This window comes from Pseudophryne corroboree (genome assembly GCF_028390025.1).
Source record: "Pseudophryne corroboree isolate aPseCor3 chromosome 3 unlocalized genomic scaffold, aPseCor3.hap2 SUPER_3_unloc_7, whole genome shotgun sequence".
NCBI classification, from domain to species: domain Eukaryota; kingdom Metazoa; phylum Chordata; class Amphibia; order Anura; family Myobatrachidae; genus Pseudophryne; species Pseudophryne corroboree.
In genome coordinates, this window is record NW_026967563.1 from 2,311,562 (window position 1) to 2,324,833 (window position 13,272).

The following is a 13,272-nucleotide window of genomic DNA, read 5'->3' on the forward strand; positions in this document are numbered from 1 at the left end:
ATCTCCAACCAGGAGAGTGGGGCCTCCACCAGGAAGTCTTCGCAGAGGTGACAAGTCGTTGGGGAGTTCCTCAAGTAGACATGAGGGCATCTTGTCTCAACAAGAAGCTTCAGAGATATTGTTTCAGGTCAAGGGACCCTCAAGCAATTGCAGTGGATGCACTGGTGACACCATGGGTGTTTCAGTCGGTGTATGTATTACCTCCACTTCCTCTCATTCCAAAGGTTCTAAAGATCATAAGAAGAACAAAGATCCGGGCGATCCTCATTGTCCCAGATTGGCCAAGGAGGGCTTGATATCCAGATCTTCAGGAATTACTCATAGGAGATCCCTGGCCTCTTCCTCTGCGCGAGGACCTGTTACAACACGGGCCGTGCGTGTATCAGGACTTACCACAGCTACGTTTGACGGCATGGCGGTTGTGCGCAAAATCATAGATCGTAAGTGTATTCCCAGTGAAGTCATTCCCACAATTATTCAGGCCAGAAAAGGGGTAACGTCTAAACATTACCACCGTATTTGGAAAAAATATGTTTCTTGGTGTGAATCCAAGGGGGCTCCTACGGAAGAGTTTCGGCTAGGACGTTTTCTCCATTTTCTACAAGCAGGTGTGGATGCGGGCCTAAAATTGGGCTCAATTAAGGTACAGATTTCGACCTTATCGGTTTTCTTTCAGAAACAATTGGCCTCCCTTCCAGAAGGTCAGACTTTCGTGAAAGGCGTGTTGCACATCCAACCTTCATTTGTGCTTCCAGTTGCACCATGGGATCTTAATGTGGTCTTGCAGTTCCTTCAATCACATTGGTTTGAACCTTTACGGACGATGGAGTTGAAATTCCTCACCTGGAAAGTGGTCATCGCTGTTGGCCTTGGCATCTGCAAGGCGGGTGTCTGAGTTAGCGGCCTTGTCTCACAAGAGCCCTTATTTGATCTTCCATGAAGATAGAGCTGAATTGAGGACACCTCAACAATTTCTACCGAAGGTGGTTTCCTCTTTCCACATGAAACAACCTATTGTGGTGCCTGTGGCTACTGACGCCTTCGCTGAGTCAAAATCTCTGGATGTGGTTAGAGCTTTGAAGATTTATGTCTCCAGAACGGCTCAGATTAGGAAAACAGAGGCTCTGTTTGTCCTGTATGCTCCCAGCATGATTGGGTGTCCTGCTTCCAAGCAGATCATTGCACGCTGGATCTGTAACACGATTCAGCATGCTCAGTCCACTGCTGGATTGCCGTTACCGAAATCTGTGAAGGCCCATTCTACTAGAAAAATGGGCTCATCCTGGGCGGCTGCCCGGGGGGTCTCGGCATTGCAACTTTCCCGAGCAGCTACTTGGTTGGGGTCAAACACATTAGCAAAGTTCTACAGTTTGACACCTCGGCCAATGAAGACCTTAAGTTTGGTCAGTCGGTGCTGCAGAGTCATCCGCACTCTCCCTTCCGTTCTAGAGCTTTGGTATAACCCTGTGGTTCTATGATGACCCCAGCATCCTCTAGGACGTATGAGAAAATAGGATTTTAATACCTACTGGTAAATCCTTTTCTCTTAGTCCGTAGAGGATGCTGGGCGCCCGTCCCAGTGCGTACTGTATCTGCAGTTATTAGTTGTGGTTACACACACGTTGTGTTACGTTATTGTCAGCATGTTGCTGCAATTGTTCATGCCGTTGGCTGGTGTTCTGTTGAATGCCACGTTCTGCGGCATTCTTGAGGTGTGAGCTGGTAAGAATCTCACCTTAGTTTAACAATAATTCCTTTCCTCGAAATGTCCGTCTCCCTGGGCACAGTTCCTATAACTGGAGTCTGGAGGAGGGGCTAAGAGGGAGGAGCCAGTTCACACCCTTTCAAAGTCTTGAAGTGCCCATGTCTCCTGCGGATCCCGTCTATACCCCATGGTTTTATGATGACCCCAGCATCCTCTACGGACTAAGAGAAAAGGATTTACCGGTAGGTATTAAAATCCTATTTTCTCTAACATCTACAAGGGATATTGGGGACTTTGTACGATGGGGTATAGAGGGGGTCCAAAGGAGCCGGTGTACTTTAGATTTCTTCCACTGGGTGTGCTTTCTTCCTCCCCTCTATGCCCCCTCCTGCAGCCAGTTTAGAACAGTGTGCCCTCAGGAGAGGATGCCACTCTGGAGCTCCAGAGAATTTTTCCTCCGTTTATTTTAAACGTTGTTATTGTCGGTATACTGTTTGGGCAACAGTATAACAGTATACTGAGGGAGTTGGGGGAGTGGGGGCGGTTACCGGTCTCTTCAGGCGTCAGAGCCGCTTCCCCGCTGCAGGACCACCGTCCTGAGAGGTTGTTGGTACCGCTGGGCATTGTGCATTAGCAAACGCAATCGCAGCACGCCGCACACCCCCTAACAATGCCGGGAGGTGAGAAGAGTGGTGAGTACAAACCGGGGGCCCGCTAGGGAGGTCCCCCGGCTCTTGCTGCAGCGCGATCACAGGTGCGGCATACGGACGCTCTACGGAGGGATCCGCTATAGCTCCCCTGTGTACACTGGCAGCGGTGGTGGAAACAGGGATTCATGTTACGTTTTATACCTGTTAGGAGACATTTGCCAGTATAAATGTATAGCTCTGCCGCCATTACAAGGGGGCGGAGCTTCCTTAGAGCGAGACCAGTGGCGTTTTTGCGCCTTCCTCTGCTTACAGCTACAGCAGCAAGTACACACAGCCCCTCCAGACACTCAGGATACACAGGAAACTGGTACAGGGGTGTAAATAAGGGGGAGAGACGCTATTATACACACTATAGTGTCCTGAAAAGGCTGTGGGTAAGGGTGGTTAGGGTTAGGCTGTGGGTAAGGGTGGTTAGGGTTAGGCTGTGGGTAAGGGAGGTTAGGGTTAGGCTGTGGGTAAGGGGGGTTAGGATTAGGCACTGCTGGGGGGAGGTTAGGTTGTGGGTAAGGGAGGTTAGGGTTAGGCTGTGAGTGGGAGGGTTAGGTGTCGGCAGTGCTGGGGGGAGATTAGGGTTAGGCTGTGGGTAAGGGGGGTTAGGTTTAGGCACTGCTGGGGGGAGGTTATGGTTAGGCTGTGAGTGGGAGGGTTAGGTGTCGGCAGTGCTGGGGGGAGATTAGGGCTAGGCTGTGGGTAAGGGGGGTTAGGTTTAGGCACTGCTGGGGGGAGGTTAGGGTTAGGCTGTTGGTAAGGGGAGTTAGGTTTAGGCACTGCTGGGGGGAGGTTAGGGTTAGGCTGTGGGTAAGGGAGGTTAGGTTTAGGCACTGCTGGGGGGAGGTTAGGGTTAGGCTGTGGGTAAGGGGGGGGTTAGGCACTGCTGGGGGGAGGTTAGGGTTAGGCTGTGGGTAGGGGGGGGTTAGGCACTGCTGGGGGGAGGTTAGGGTTAGGCTGTGGGTAAGAGGGGTTAGGTTTAGGCACTGCTGGGGGAGGTTAGGGTTAGGCTTGGGGGTAAGGGGGGTTAGGTTTAGGCTGTGGGTAAGAGGGGTTAGGTTTAGGCACTGCTGGGGGGAGGTTAGGGTTAGGCTGTGGGTAAGGGGGGTTAGGTTTAGGCACTGCTGGGGGAGGTTAGGGTTAGGCTTGGGGGTAAGGGGGGTTAGGTTTAGGCTGTGGGTAAGGGGGGGTTAGGCACCACCCAAGTTCAGCCACCCGCTCTTAGGCTACTTACCCTACCCCACACCAGTTGCGCTGTCACCGGCGCTCACCTCCCGCCCGCAGCACAGCGTAGAGCAGCCGTAGAGCCGTCTTCATTCTCTGCCCGGCCCCCGTGTGAATCCACGGCTGCATGTGACCAGGAGGGGGAGGCACCGCCAGAGGACTGGTAGTGGTAATGCTCCACCTCCTCTTTACAGGCAGGAAGAGCAGTCATTTGAGAGCCAGGAATTGGCTGCAGCGGAGCGCGTCCTCGGGGACCCACACGTTTTTGAAGAGGCTGTGATCCACAGGTGGAACGCACGCTGCTGTAGCTGGAACGCACCCACTTCCGCCAATGCGTGTCATTTCCTGTCAGCTGGTCCCGCTGTGGAAAGCACAAGGCGGACCCCGACCCCACCTTGCACACGCTTACGCCTCTATATCTCTGCCTAAATACAACGTGCTGACATTTCTATATAAAACACCGGCCTCCCTGATCCCCCTACCCGCTACACGTGGAAGCTGTGATCATCACATTGATCCTGTGTCTGGGCCACCTGGGAGTGCGCTGTAACGGCTCAATCTCCATATTCCTCCACACTTGTAATCCTACTCTACAAGCCTCCTGTGCAATATACTGGACATTACAATGGGGAAGACAGGTGCAGCCGCGAAATTACAAAAATATGCGAGGGAAACCTCCTCCTCCCAATCCACTTCCAACGCGGCTCGTAACCCTCAATCTCCGCACTCTGAAGGCGAGGACCCAGCCTTAAACGACTCGACACACTCCACGCAGCAAATAATACAGGCTATTGCTGCCTCAGAGCAACGAGTCTCTGATAAAATTGAACGTGTCCAGATAGATGTTTCTCTACTCCGTCAGGATCTCCAAAAGATTCGTGAAAGAGTGAGTGAGACTGAGCACCGCATTTCGGACCTGGAGGACACCACCTATCCACTTAAAACTAAGGTGGACGATCTTTCTACACAACTATCATCGGCTCACGCCAAGCTATCCGATATAGAAGGCAGACTCCGCCGGAACAATGTCCGTCTGGTTGGGCTACCTGAGAGGGCAGAGGGAACAGCCCCGGAGAAATTCTTTGAAGACTGGCTGATTAAGATGTTTACACGTGAAGCCTTCAGCCCACAATTTGCGGTAGAACGAGCACATCGTCTTCCGTCTCGTCCTCCTCCACCAGGCGCTCCTGCCCGAACGTTCATTGCTCGTCTTCTTCACTTTAAAGACAGAGACACTATACTTCGTCTGGCTCGTCTCCAGGGCCCGCTGATGTTCGACAACCACACGATCTCAATTTTTCCAGACTTTGCCATTGAAGTCCAGAAATCCCGTGCCCAATTCTCTCTTGTCAAACGCAAACTCCGGGATCGGAATATCCAATACTCTATGTTGTTTCCGGCTCGTCTGAGAGTTATATACAACGACGCCACGCACTTTTTCTCAAACCCGAAAGATGTGGAATCCTGGCTGGAACATAGACCTCCAGCTCCTGAATGAACTCGTATTGGTCATATGTAGTTGGCGTGGGTAACTATTATAGCGTAAACCGTATGGTTTCTATTGTATCTACCCCTATGGGCTGATGTATGTCACTCACCTCTTTGAGATTTTTCCTTTTTTTTTTTTTTTTTAGCATCGGGCCACTATATCTGCTAAGCTCTATGTGCGGGAGTTCCCTGCTGTAGATAGCTTAGGGATCTAGTCCCACAGTTCTGTTCTCCCAGCTGGTTTGTTCTGTACCCAGCTAGTTTAACTTAGTTTTGTTAGGGTATAGGTATGACACTAGGTTGCTTATGGGTCATACAGGGTGGGTGCGGGATGGGATGTTTTGTTGTTGTTGTTACTTTCCTTTTCTTTATTTCTCTATCGTCCTAAGTGGATGCTGGGGTTCCTGAAAGGACCATGGGGAATAGCGGCTCCGCAGGAGACAGGGCACAAAAAAGTAAAGCTTTACTAGGTCAGGTGGTGTGCACTGGCTCCTCCCCCTATGACCCTCCTCCAGACTCCAGTTAGATTTTGTGCCCGAACGAGAAGGGTGCAATCTAGGTGGCTCTCCTAAAGAGCTGCTTAGAGAAAGTTTAGTTTAGGTTTTTTTCTTTACAGTGAGTCCTGCTGGCAACAGGATCACTGCAACGTGGGACTTAGGGGGAAAGTAGTAAACTCACCTGCATGCAGAGTGGATTTGCTGCTTGGCTACTGGACACCATTAGCTCCAGAGGGATCGAACACAGGCCCAGCCGTGGAGTCCGGTCCCGGAGCCGCGCCGCCGACCCCCTTGCAGATGCTGAAGCGTGAAGAGGTCCGGAAACCGGCGGCTGAAGACTCCTCAGTCTTCATAAGGTAGCGCACAGCACTGCAGCTGTGCGCCATTTTCCTCTCAGCACACTTCACTGGGCAGTCACTGAGGGTGCAGAGCGCTGGGGGGGGGCGCTCTGAGAGGCAAATATAAACCTTATACAAGGCTAAAAATACCTCACATATAGCCCATAGGGGCTATATGGAGATATTTAACCCCTGCCTGACTGGAAAAATAGCGGGAGAAGAACCCGCCGAAAAAGGGGCGGGGCCTATCTCCTCAGCACACGGCGCCATTTTCTGTCACAGCTCCGCTGGTCAGAACGGCTCCCAGGTCTCTCCCCTGCACTGCACTACAGAAACAGGGTAAAACAGAGAGGGGGGGCACATTAATGGCTATATATATATATATTAAAGCAGCTATAAGGGAGCACTTAATATAAGGATATCCCTTGTATATATAGCGCTTTGTGGTGTGTGCTGGCAGACTCTCCCTCTGTCTCCCCAAAAGGGCTAGTGGGTCCTGTCTTCATTAGAGCATTCCCTGTGAGTTTGCGGTGTGTGTCGGTACGTGGTGTCGACATGTATGAGGACGATATTGGTGTGGAGGCGGAGCAATTGCCAAATATGCAGATGTCACCCCCCAGGGGGTCGACACCAGAATGGATGCCTTTATTTGTGGAATTACGTGATGGTTTATCTTCCCTTAAACAGTCAGTTGAGGACATGAGGCGGCCGGACAATCAATTAATGCCTGTACAGGCGCCTCAAACACCGTCAGGGGCTGTAAAACGCCCTTTGCCTCAGTCGGTCGACACAGACCCAGACACGGGCACTGATTCCAGTGACGACGGTAGAAATTCAAACGTATTTTCCAGTAGGGCCACACGTTATATGATTTTGGCAATGAAGGAGACGTTACATTTAGCTGATACTACAGATACCGTAAAACAGGGTATTATGTATGGTGTGAAAAAACTACAAACAGTTTTTCCTGAATCAGAAGAATTAAATGACGTGTGTGATGAAGCGTGGGTTGCTCCTGATAAAAAGTTGATAATTTCAAAAAAGTTATTGGCATTATACCCTTTCCCGCCAGAGGTTAGGGCGCGCTGGGAAACACCCCCTAAGGTGGACAAGGCGCTCACACGCTTATCCAAACAAGTGGCGTTACCCTCTCCTGAGACGGCCGCACTTAAGGATCCATCAGATAGAAAGATGGAAGTTATTCAAAAGAATATATACACACATGCAGGTGTTATACTACGACCAGCTATAGCAACTGCCTGGATGTGCAGTGCTGGAGTAGTTTGGTCAGAATCCCTGATTGAAAATATTGATACCCTAGATAGGGACAATGTTTTACTGTCGTTAGAACAAATAAAGGATGCATTTATCTATATGCGTGATGCACAGAGGGATATTTGCACACTGGCATCTCGGATGAGTGCTATGTCCATTTCAGCCAGAAGAGCCTTATGGACACGACAGTGGACAGGCGATGCGGATTCAAAACGTCACATGGAGGTTTTGCCGTATAAAGGGGAGGAGTTATTTGGAGTTGGTCTATCAGACTTGGTGGCCACGGCTACTGCCGGGAAATCCACTTTTTTACCTCAAGTCACTCCCCAACAGAGAAAGGCACCGACCTTTCAACCGCAGCCTTTTCGCTCCTACAAAAATAAGAGAGCAAAGGGCTTGTCGTACCTGCCACGAGGCAGAGGAAGAGGGAAGAGACACCAACAGGCAGCTCCTTCCCAGGAACAGAAGCCCTCCCCGGCTCCTGCAAAAACCTCAGCATGACGCTGGGGCCTCTCAAGCGGACTCGGGGACAGTGGGGGGCCGTCTCAAAAATTACAGCGCGCAGTGGGCTCACTCGCAGGTAGACCCCTGGATCCTGCAGATAATATCTCAGGGGTACAGGTTGGAATTAGAGACGGATCCTCCTCATCGTTTCCTGAAGTCTGCCTTACCAACCGTCTCTTCCGAAAGGGAGAGGGTGTTGGAAGCCATTCACAAGCTGTACGCTCAGCAGGTGATAGTCAAAGTACCCCTATTACAACAAGGAAAGGGGTATTATTCCACTCTATTTGTGGTACCGAAGCCGGATGGCTCGGTAAGGCCTATTCTAAATCTGAAGTCCTTGAACCTCTACATAAAAAAGTTCAAGTTCAAGATGGAGTCACTCAGAGCAGTGATAGCGAACCTGGAAGAAGGGGACTTTATGGTATCCTTGGACATCAAGGATGCGTATCTACACGTTCCGATTTACCCCGCACACCAGGGGTACCTCAGGTTCATTGTTCAAAACTGTCACTATCAGTTTCAGACGCTGCCGTTCGGATTGTCCACGGCGCCTCGGGTCTTTACCAAGGTAATGGCCGAGATGATGATTCTTCTTCGAAGAAAAGGCGTATTAGTTATCCCATACTTGGACGATCTCCTAATAAGGGCAAGGTCCAGAGAACAGCTGGAGACAGCTTTAGCACTATCTCAAGAGGTGCTAAGACAACACGGGTGGATTCTGAATATTCCAAAATCCCATTTAATCCCGACAACTCGTCTGCTGTTCCTAGGAATGATTCTGGACACGGTTCAGAAAAAGGTTTTCCTTCCAGAGGAAAAAGCCAAGGAGTTATCCGATCTGGTCAGGAACCTCCTAAAACCAGGAAAAGTGTCAGTACATCAATGCACAAGAGTCCTGGGAAAAATGGTGGCTTCTTACGAAGCAATTCCATTCGGCAGATTCCATGCAAGAATATTCCAAAGGGATCTGTTGGACAAATGGTCAGGGTCGCATCTGCAGATGCACCTGCGAATAACCCTGTCACCAAAGACAAGGGTGTCACTTCTGTGGTGGTTGCAGAAGGCTCACCTATTAGAAGGCCGCAGATTCGGCATTCAGGATTGGATCCTGGTGACCACGGACGCCAGCCTGAGAGGCTGGGGAGCAGTCACACAAGGAAGAAACTTCCAGGGAGTATGGACGAGTCTGGAAAAGTCTCTTCACATAAACATTCTGGAACTAAGAGCAATCTACAATGCTCTAAGCCAGGCGGAACTTCTCCTGCAAGGAAAGCCGGTGTTGATTCAGTCGGACAACATCACGGCGGTCGCCCATGTAAACAGGCAGGGCGGCACAAGAAGCAGGAGTGCAATGGCAGAAGCTGCCAAGATTCTTCGCTGGGCGGAGAATCACGTGATAGCACTGTCAGCAGTGTTCATCCCGGGCGTGGACAACTGGGAAGCAGACTTCCTCAGCAGACACGATCTTCATCCGGGAGAGTGGGGTCTACATCCAGAAGTCTTCAACATGTTAATAGACCGTTGGGAAAGACCAATTGTAGACATGATGGCGTCTCGCCTCAACAAGAAACTGGACAAATATTGCGCCAGGTCAAGAGATCCACAGGCAATAGCTGTGGACGCACTGGTAACTCCTTGGGTGTACCAGTCAGTGTATGTGTTTCCTCCTCTGCCGCTCATACCAAAGGTATTGAAGATCATACGGCAAAGAAGAGTAAGAACAATACTAGTGGTTCCGGATTGGCCGAGAAGGACTTGGTATCCGGAACTTCAAGAGATGCTCACGGACGAACCGTGGCCTCTACCTCTGAGAAGGGACCTGCTACAGCAGGGTCCCTGTCTTTTTCAAGACTTACCGCGGCTGCGTTTGACGGCATGGCGGTTGAACGCCAGATCCTAAAAGGGAAAGGCATTCCAGAAGAAGTCATTCCTACCTTGATTAAGGCACGGAAGGAAGTCACCGTGAAACATTATCACCGCATTTGGCGAAAATATGTAGCGTGGTGCGAGGATCGGAGGGTTCCGACGGAGGAATTCCAACTGGGTCGTTTCCTACATTTCCTGCAATCAGGATTATCTATGGGTCTCAAATTGGGATCCATTAAGGTTCAAATTTCGGCCCTGTCAATATTCTTCCAAAAAGAATTGGCCTCTGTCCCTGAGGTCCAGACTTTTGTCAAGGGAGTACTGCATATACAGCCTCCTGTGGTGCCTCCGGTGGCACCGTGGGATCTAAATGTAGTTTTAGATTTCCTCAAATCCCATTGGTTTGAACCATTGAAAAAGGTGGATTTGAAATATCTCACATTGAAAGTGACTATGTTACTAGCCCTGGCCTCTGCCAGGAGAGTATCTGAATTGGCGGCTTTATCTTATAAAAGTCCTTATCTAATCTTCCATTCGGATAGGGCAGAACTGCGGACTCGTCCGCATTTTCTCCCTAAAGTGGTATCAGCATTTCATCTGAACCAACCTATTGTGGTGCCTGCGGCCACTAGCGACTTGGAGGACTCCAAGTTGTTGGACGTTGTCAGAGCCTTAAAAATATACATTGCAAGGACGGCTGGAGTCAGAAAATCTGACTCGCTGTTTATATTGTATGCACCCAACAAGTTGGGCGCACCTGCTTCTAAGCAGTCGATTGCTCGTTGGATTTGTAACACAATTCAACTTGCACATTCTGTGGCAGGCCTGCCACAGCCTAAAACTGTAAAAGCCCACTCCACAAGGAAGGTGGGCTCATCTTGGGCGGCTGCCCGAGGGGTCTCGGCATTACAACTCTGCCGAGCAGCTACGTGGTCGGGGGAGAACACGTTTGTAAAATTTTACAAATTTGATACCCTGGCAAAGGAGGACCTGGAGTTCTCTCATTCGGTGCTGCAGAGTCATCCGCACTCTCCCGCCCGTTTGGGAGCTTTGGTATAATCCCCATGGTCCTTTCAGGAACCCCAGCATCCACTTAGGACGATAGAGAAAATAAGAATTTACTTACCGATAATTCTATTTCTCGGAGTCTGTAGTGGATGCTGGGCGCCCATCCCAAGTGCGGATTATCTGCAATACTTGTACATAGTTATTGTTAACTAATTCGGGTTATTGTTAAGGAGCCATCTTTAAGAGGCCCTTTCTGTTGTCATACTGTTAACTGGGTTTAGATCACAAGTTGTACGGTGTGATTGGTGTGGCTGGTATGAGTCTTACCCGGGATTCAAAATGCCTCCCTTATTGTGTATGCTCGTCCGGGCACAGTACCTAACTGGAGTCTGGAGGAGGGTCATAGGGGGAGGAGCCAGTGCACACCACCTGACCTAGTAAAGCTTTACTTTTTTGTGCCCTGTCTCCTGCGGAGCCGCTATTCCCCATGGTCCTTTCAGGAACCCCAGCATCCACTACGGACTCCGAGAAATAGAATTATCGGTAAGTAAATTCTTATTTTTTTCCTCCCTTTTTTTTCTTTCTGCAACTGATCATGGTGCTCTAACGCTATGGAAATGTATGGTATTTCAGATGTCACATTTGGGGTGTGCTCGACCTCGGCCTTTCAGTCCTAATAGGGTCTTCCAAGTTAGGGAGTATGGTTTTATTATGATACGATTCACTGGGTACCCTACCTCACACACTATACTCCTTCCGTCTCCCACGGCTTACCTCCTTGTGCCCATTCCCAGCGCTCTACGATATGGGATCTAATACAGACACCACGGGGAGGGACACGATTAAACTGATGGGATGGAATGTCCGTGGTTTAAATGATAAAATTAAACGCTCACTTGTCCTGAAACAACTTCAAAAGTACAAAGTTGACATAGCATGCCTCTCTGAGACTCATCTGTATGGTAGTAAAGTCATGGCCATTAAAAGACCGTGGGTGGGGTGGGCCTATCACTCCACGTTCTCCTCCAGTGCCAGAGGGGTATCGATATTGGTTAAAAAATCGGTAAACTTTCACCTGGAGCATAGCAGCATTGACCCTCAGGGTCGTTATGTGTTTTTACGTGCTGCCATACATCATGCACTGTATCATATCATGGCTATATACATTCCCCCCCCCTATAACAGTGAAGTTCTACGTAAGGCAGCTGACTTTATAGCCCAATCCCCTGACACACCGGTTATTAGTGTGGGTGACTTCAATAACGTCATGGACTTGTCTATAGACCGCTGGCGGGAGTCTCGCGACTCCACCTCCCTCCCCCCTACCCCGACCCCTTTTGCAAGAATTGTTGCTGAGCTTGGCTGGATGGATATCTGGAGAGTGCGAAACCCTACTATAGCGCACTACTCCTGTCACTCCACTACCCATAACACACTGTCACGGATAGACTTGTGCCTTATTTCCCCGACATTATCGTCTAGAATTTCTGAACTAACATATTTGTCCAGGGGTATATCGGACCACTCACCGGTTTTACTAAAGCTGTCTATGACGCACGATAGGGGCAGCAGTCAGTGGAAACTGCACCCATTTTGGGTAAATTTAATGGGAGAGGGCTCCGACCTTCTCTCGGACTGGAAAGTCTTCCTTGATTGCAACCCCCCAGACTCCTCCCCCACTGTCCGACATGATGCATACAAAGCATATATTAGAGGTACCTTTATTAAAAGAATAGCCGGCATCAAGTCGTTTAACAGAAGGGAGGAAGTGAGACTTGAACAGGCCTGCCGTGATTTGGAGTCTGTATACATAGAATCACATTCCCGGTTAGATCGGGAGGCGTGGCTGTACGCACAGGGAGAGTGGTCCGATTACCTCTTTGATAAATCCAAGCGTAGGCTGCTGTTCTCCAGTCACAGGCAGTACTTTCAGGCAGAGCTGGGGGTCAGTTGCCTGGCTTTCCTGGCCAGGGATGAAACCCATTCTCGCACTGTTCAATGTATTGCCGATGGGGATGGCAATCTCTGCTACTCGGGGAAAGACATAGCAGGGGTATTTAAACATTTTTATTCCAGACTATACTCGTCAGGAGTCTCTCACACCGACGAGCAACTGCACTCCTACCTCTCGCGGGTGAATTTGCCCAATTTATCGCGGGAGGCGCTTGAAGCACTTGAGGCTCCTTTCACCCTGGAGGAGGTGGAGTGCGCTGTGTCGTCACTCCCTTCTTCCAAGGCACCTGGTGGGGATGGCCTCCCAGTGGAGATATATAAAAAATGTAACTCCCACTTCAGTCCTTACTTATTAGATTTATTTAATACCTTGTTTGAAATTGGTGAACTTCCCCCGTCCATGTCTGAAGCCACTATTATAGTGCTGCCCAAACCGGGGAAGGATCCCAGGGCTCCTGATTCCTACCGCCCTATTTCACTACTGTCCACAGATGTTAAAATTCTTGCAAAGATGCTTGCCATCCGTCTGAACGCGGTCATTGGGTCTATTATACATCAGGACCAGACGGGCTTCATGCCGGGAAGGTCCACTATGCAAAACCTACGGAAGCTGTTTTATCACCTGCAGGGGGATGGCTTGCTGGATTCGGGGGCAGTGGTGGTGTCTCTCGACGCCGCCAAGGCCTTCGACTCGGTTGAGTGGTCCTACCTTTGGC

General features: G+C 50.0%; 1 protein-coding gene across 1 annotated transcript in view; it reads right to left on the minus strand.

Annotated features, from left to right (window-relative positions):
• LOC134984645 (uncharacterized) overlaps positions 1-13,272 on the minus strand; it is a 475,458-nt gene that overhangs the window by 109,237 nt on the left and 352,949 nt on the right. The window contains exon 15 of the mRNA XM_063950187.1: positions 12,480-12,631. Coding sequence (XP_063806257.1) covers positions 12,480-12,631 — 152 coding nt within the window. The remainder of the gene's footprint in view (positions 1-12,479; positions 12,632-13,272) is intronic.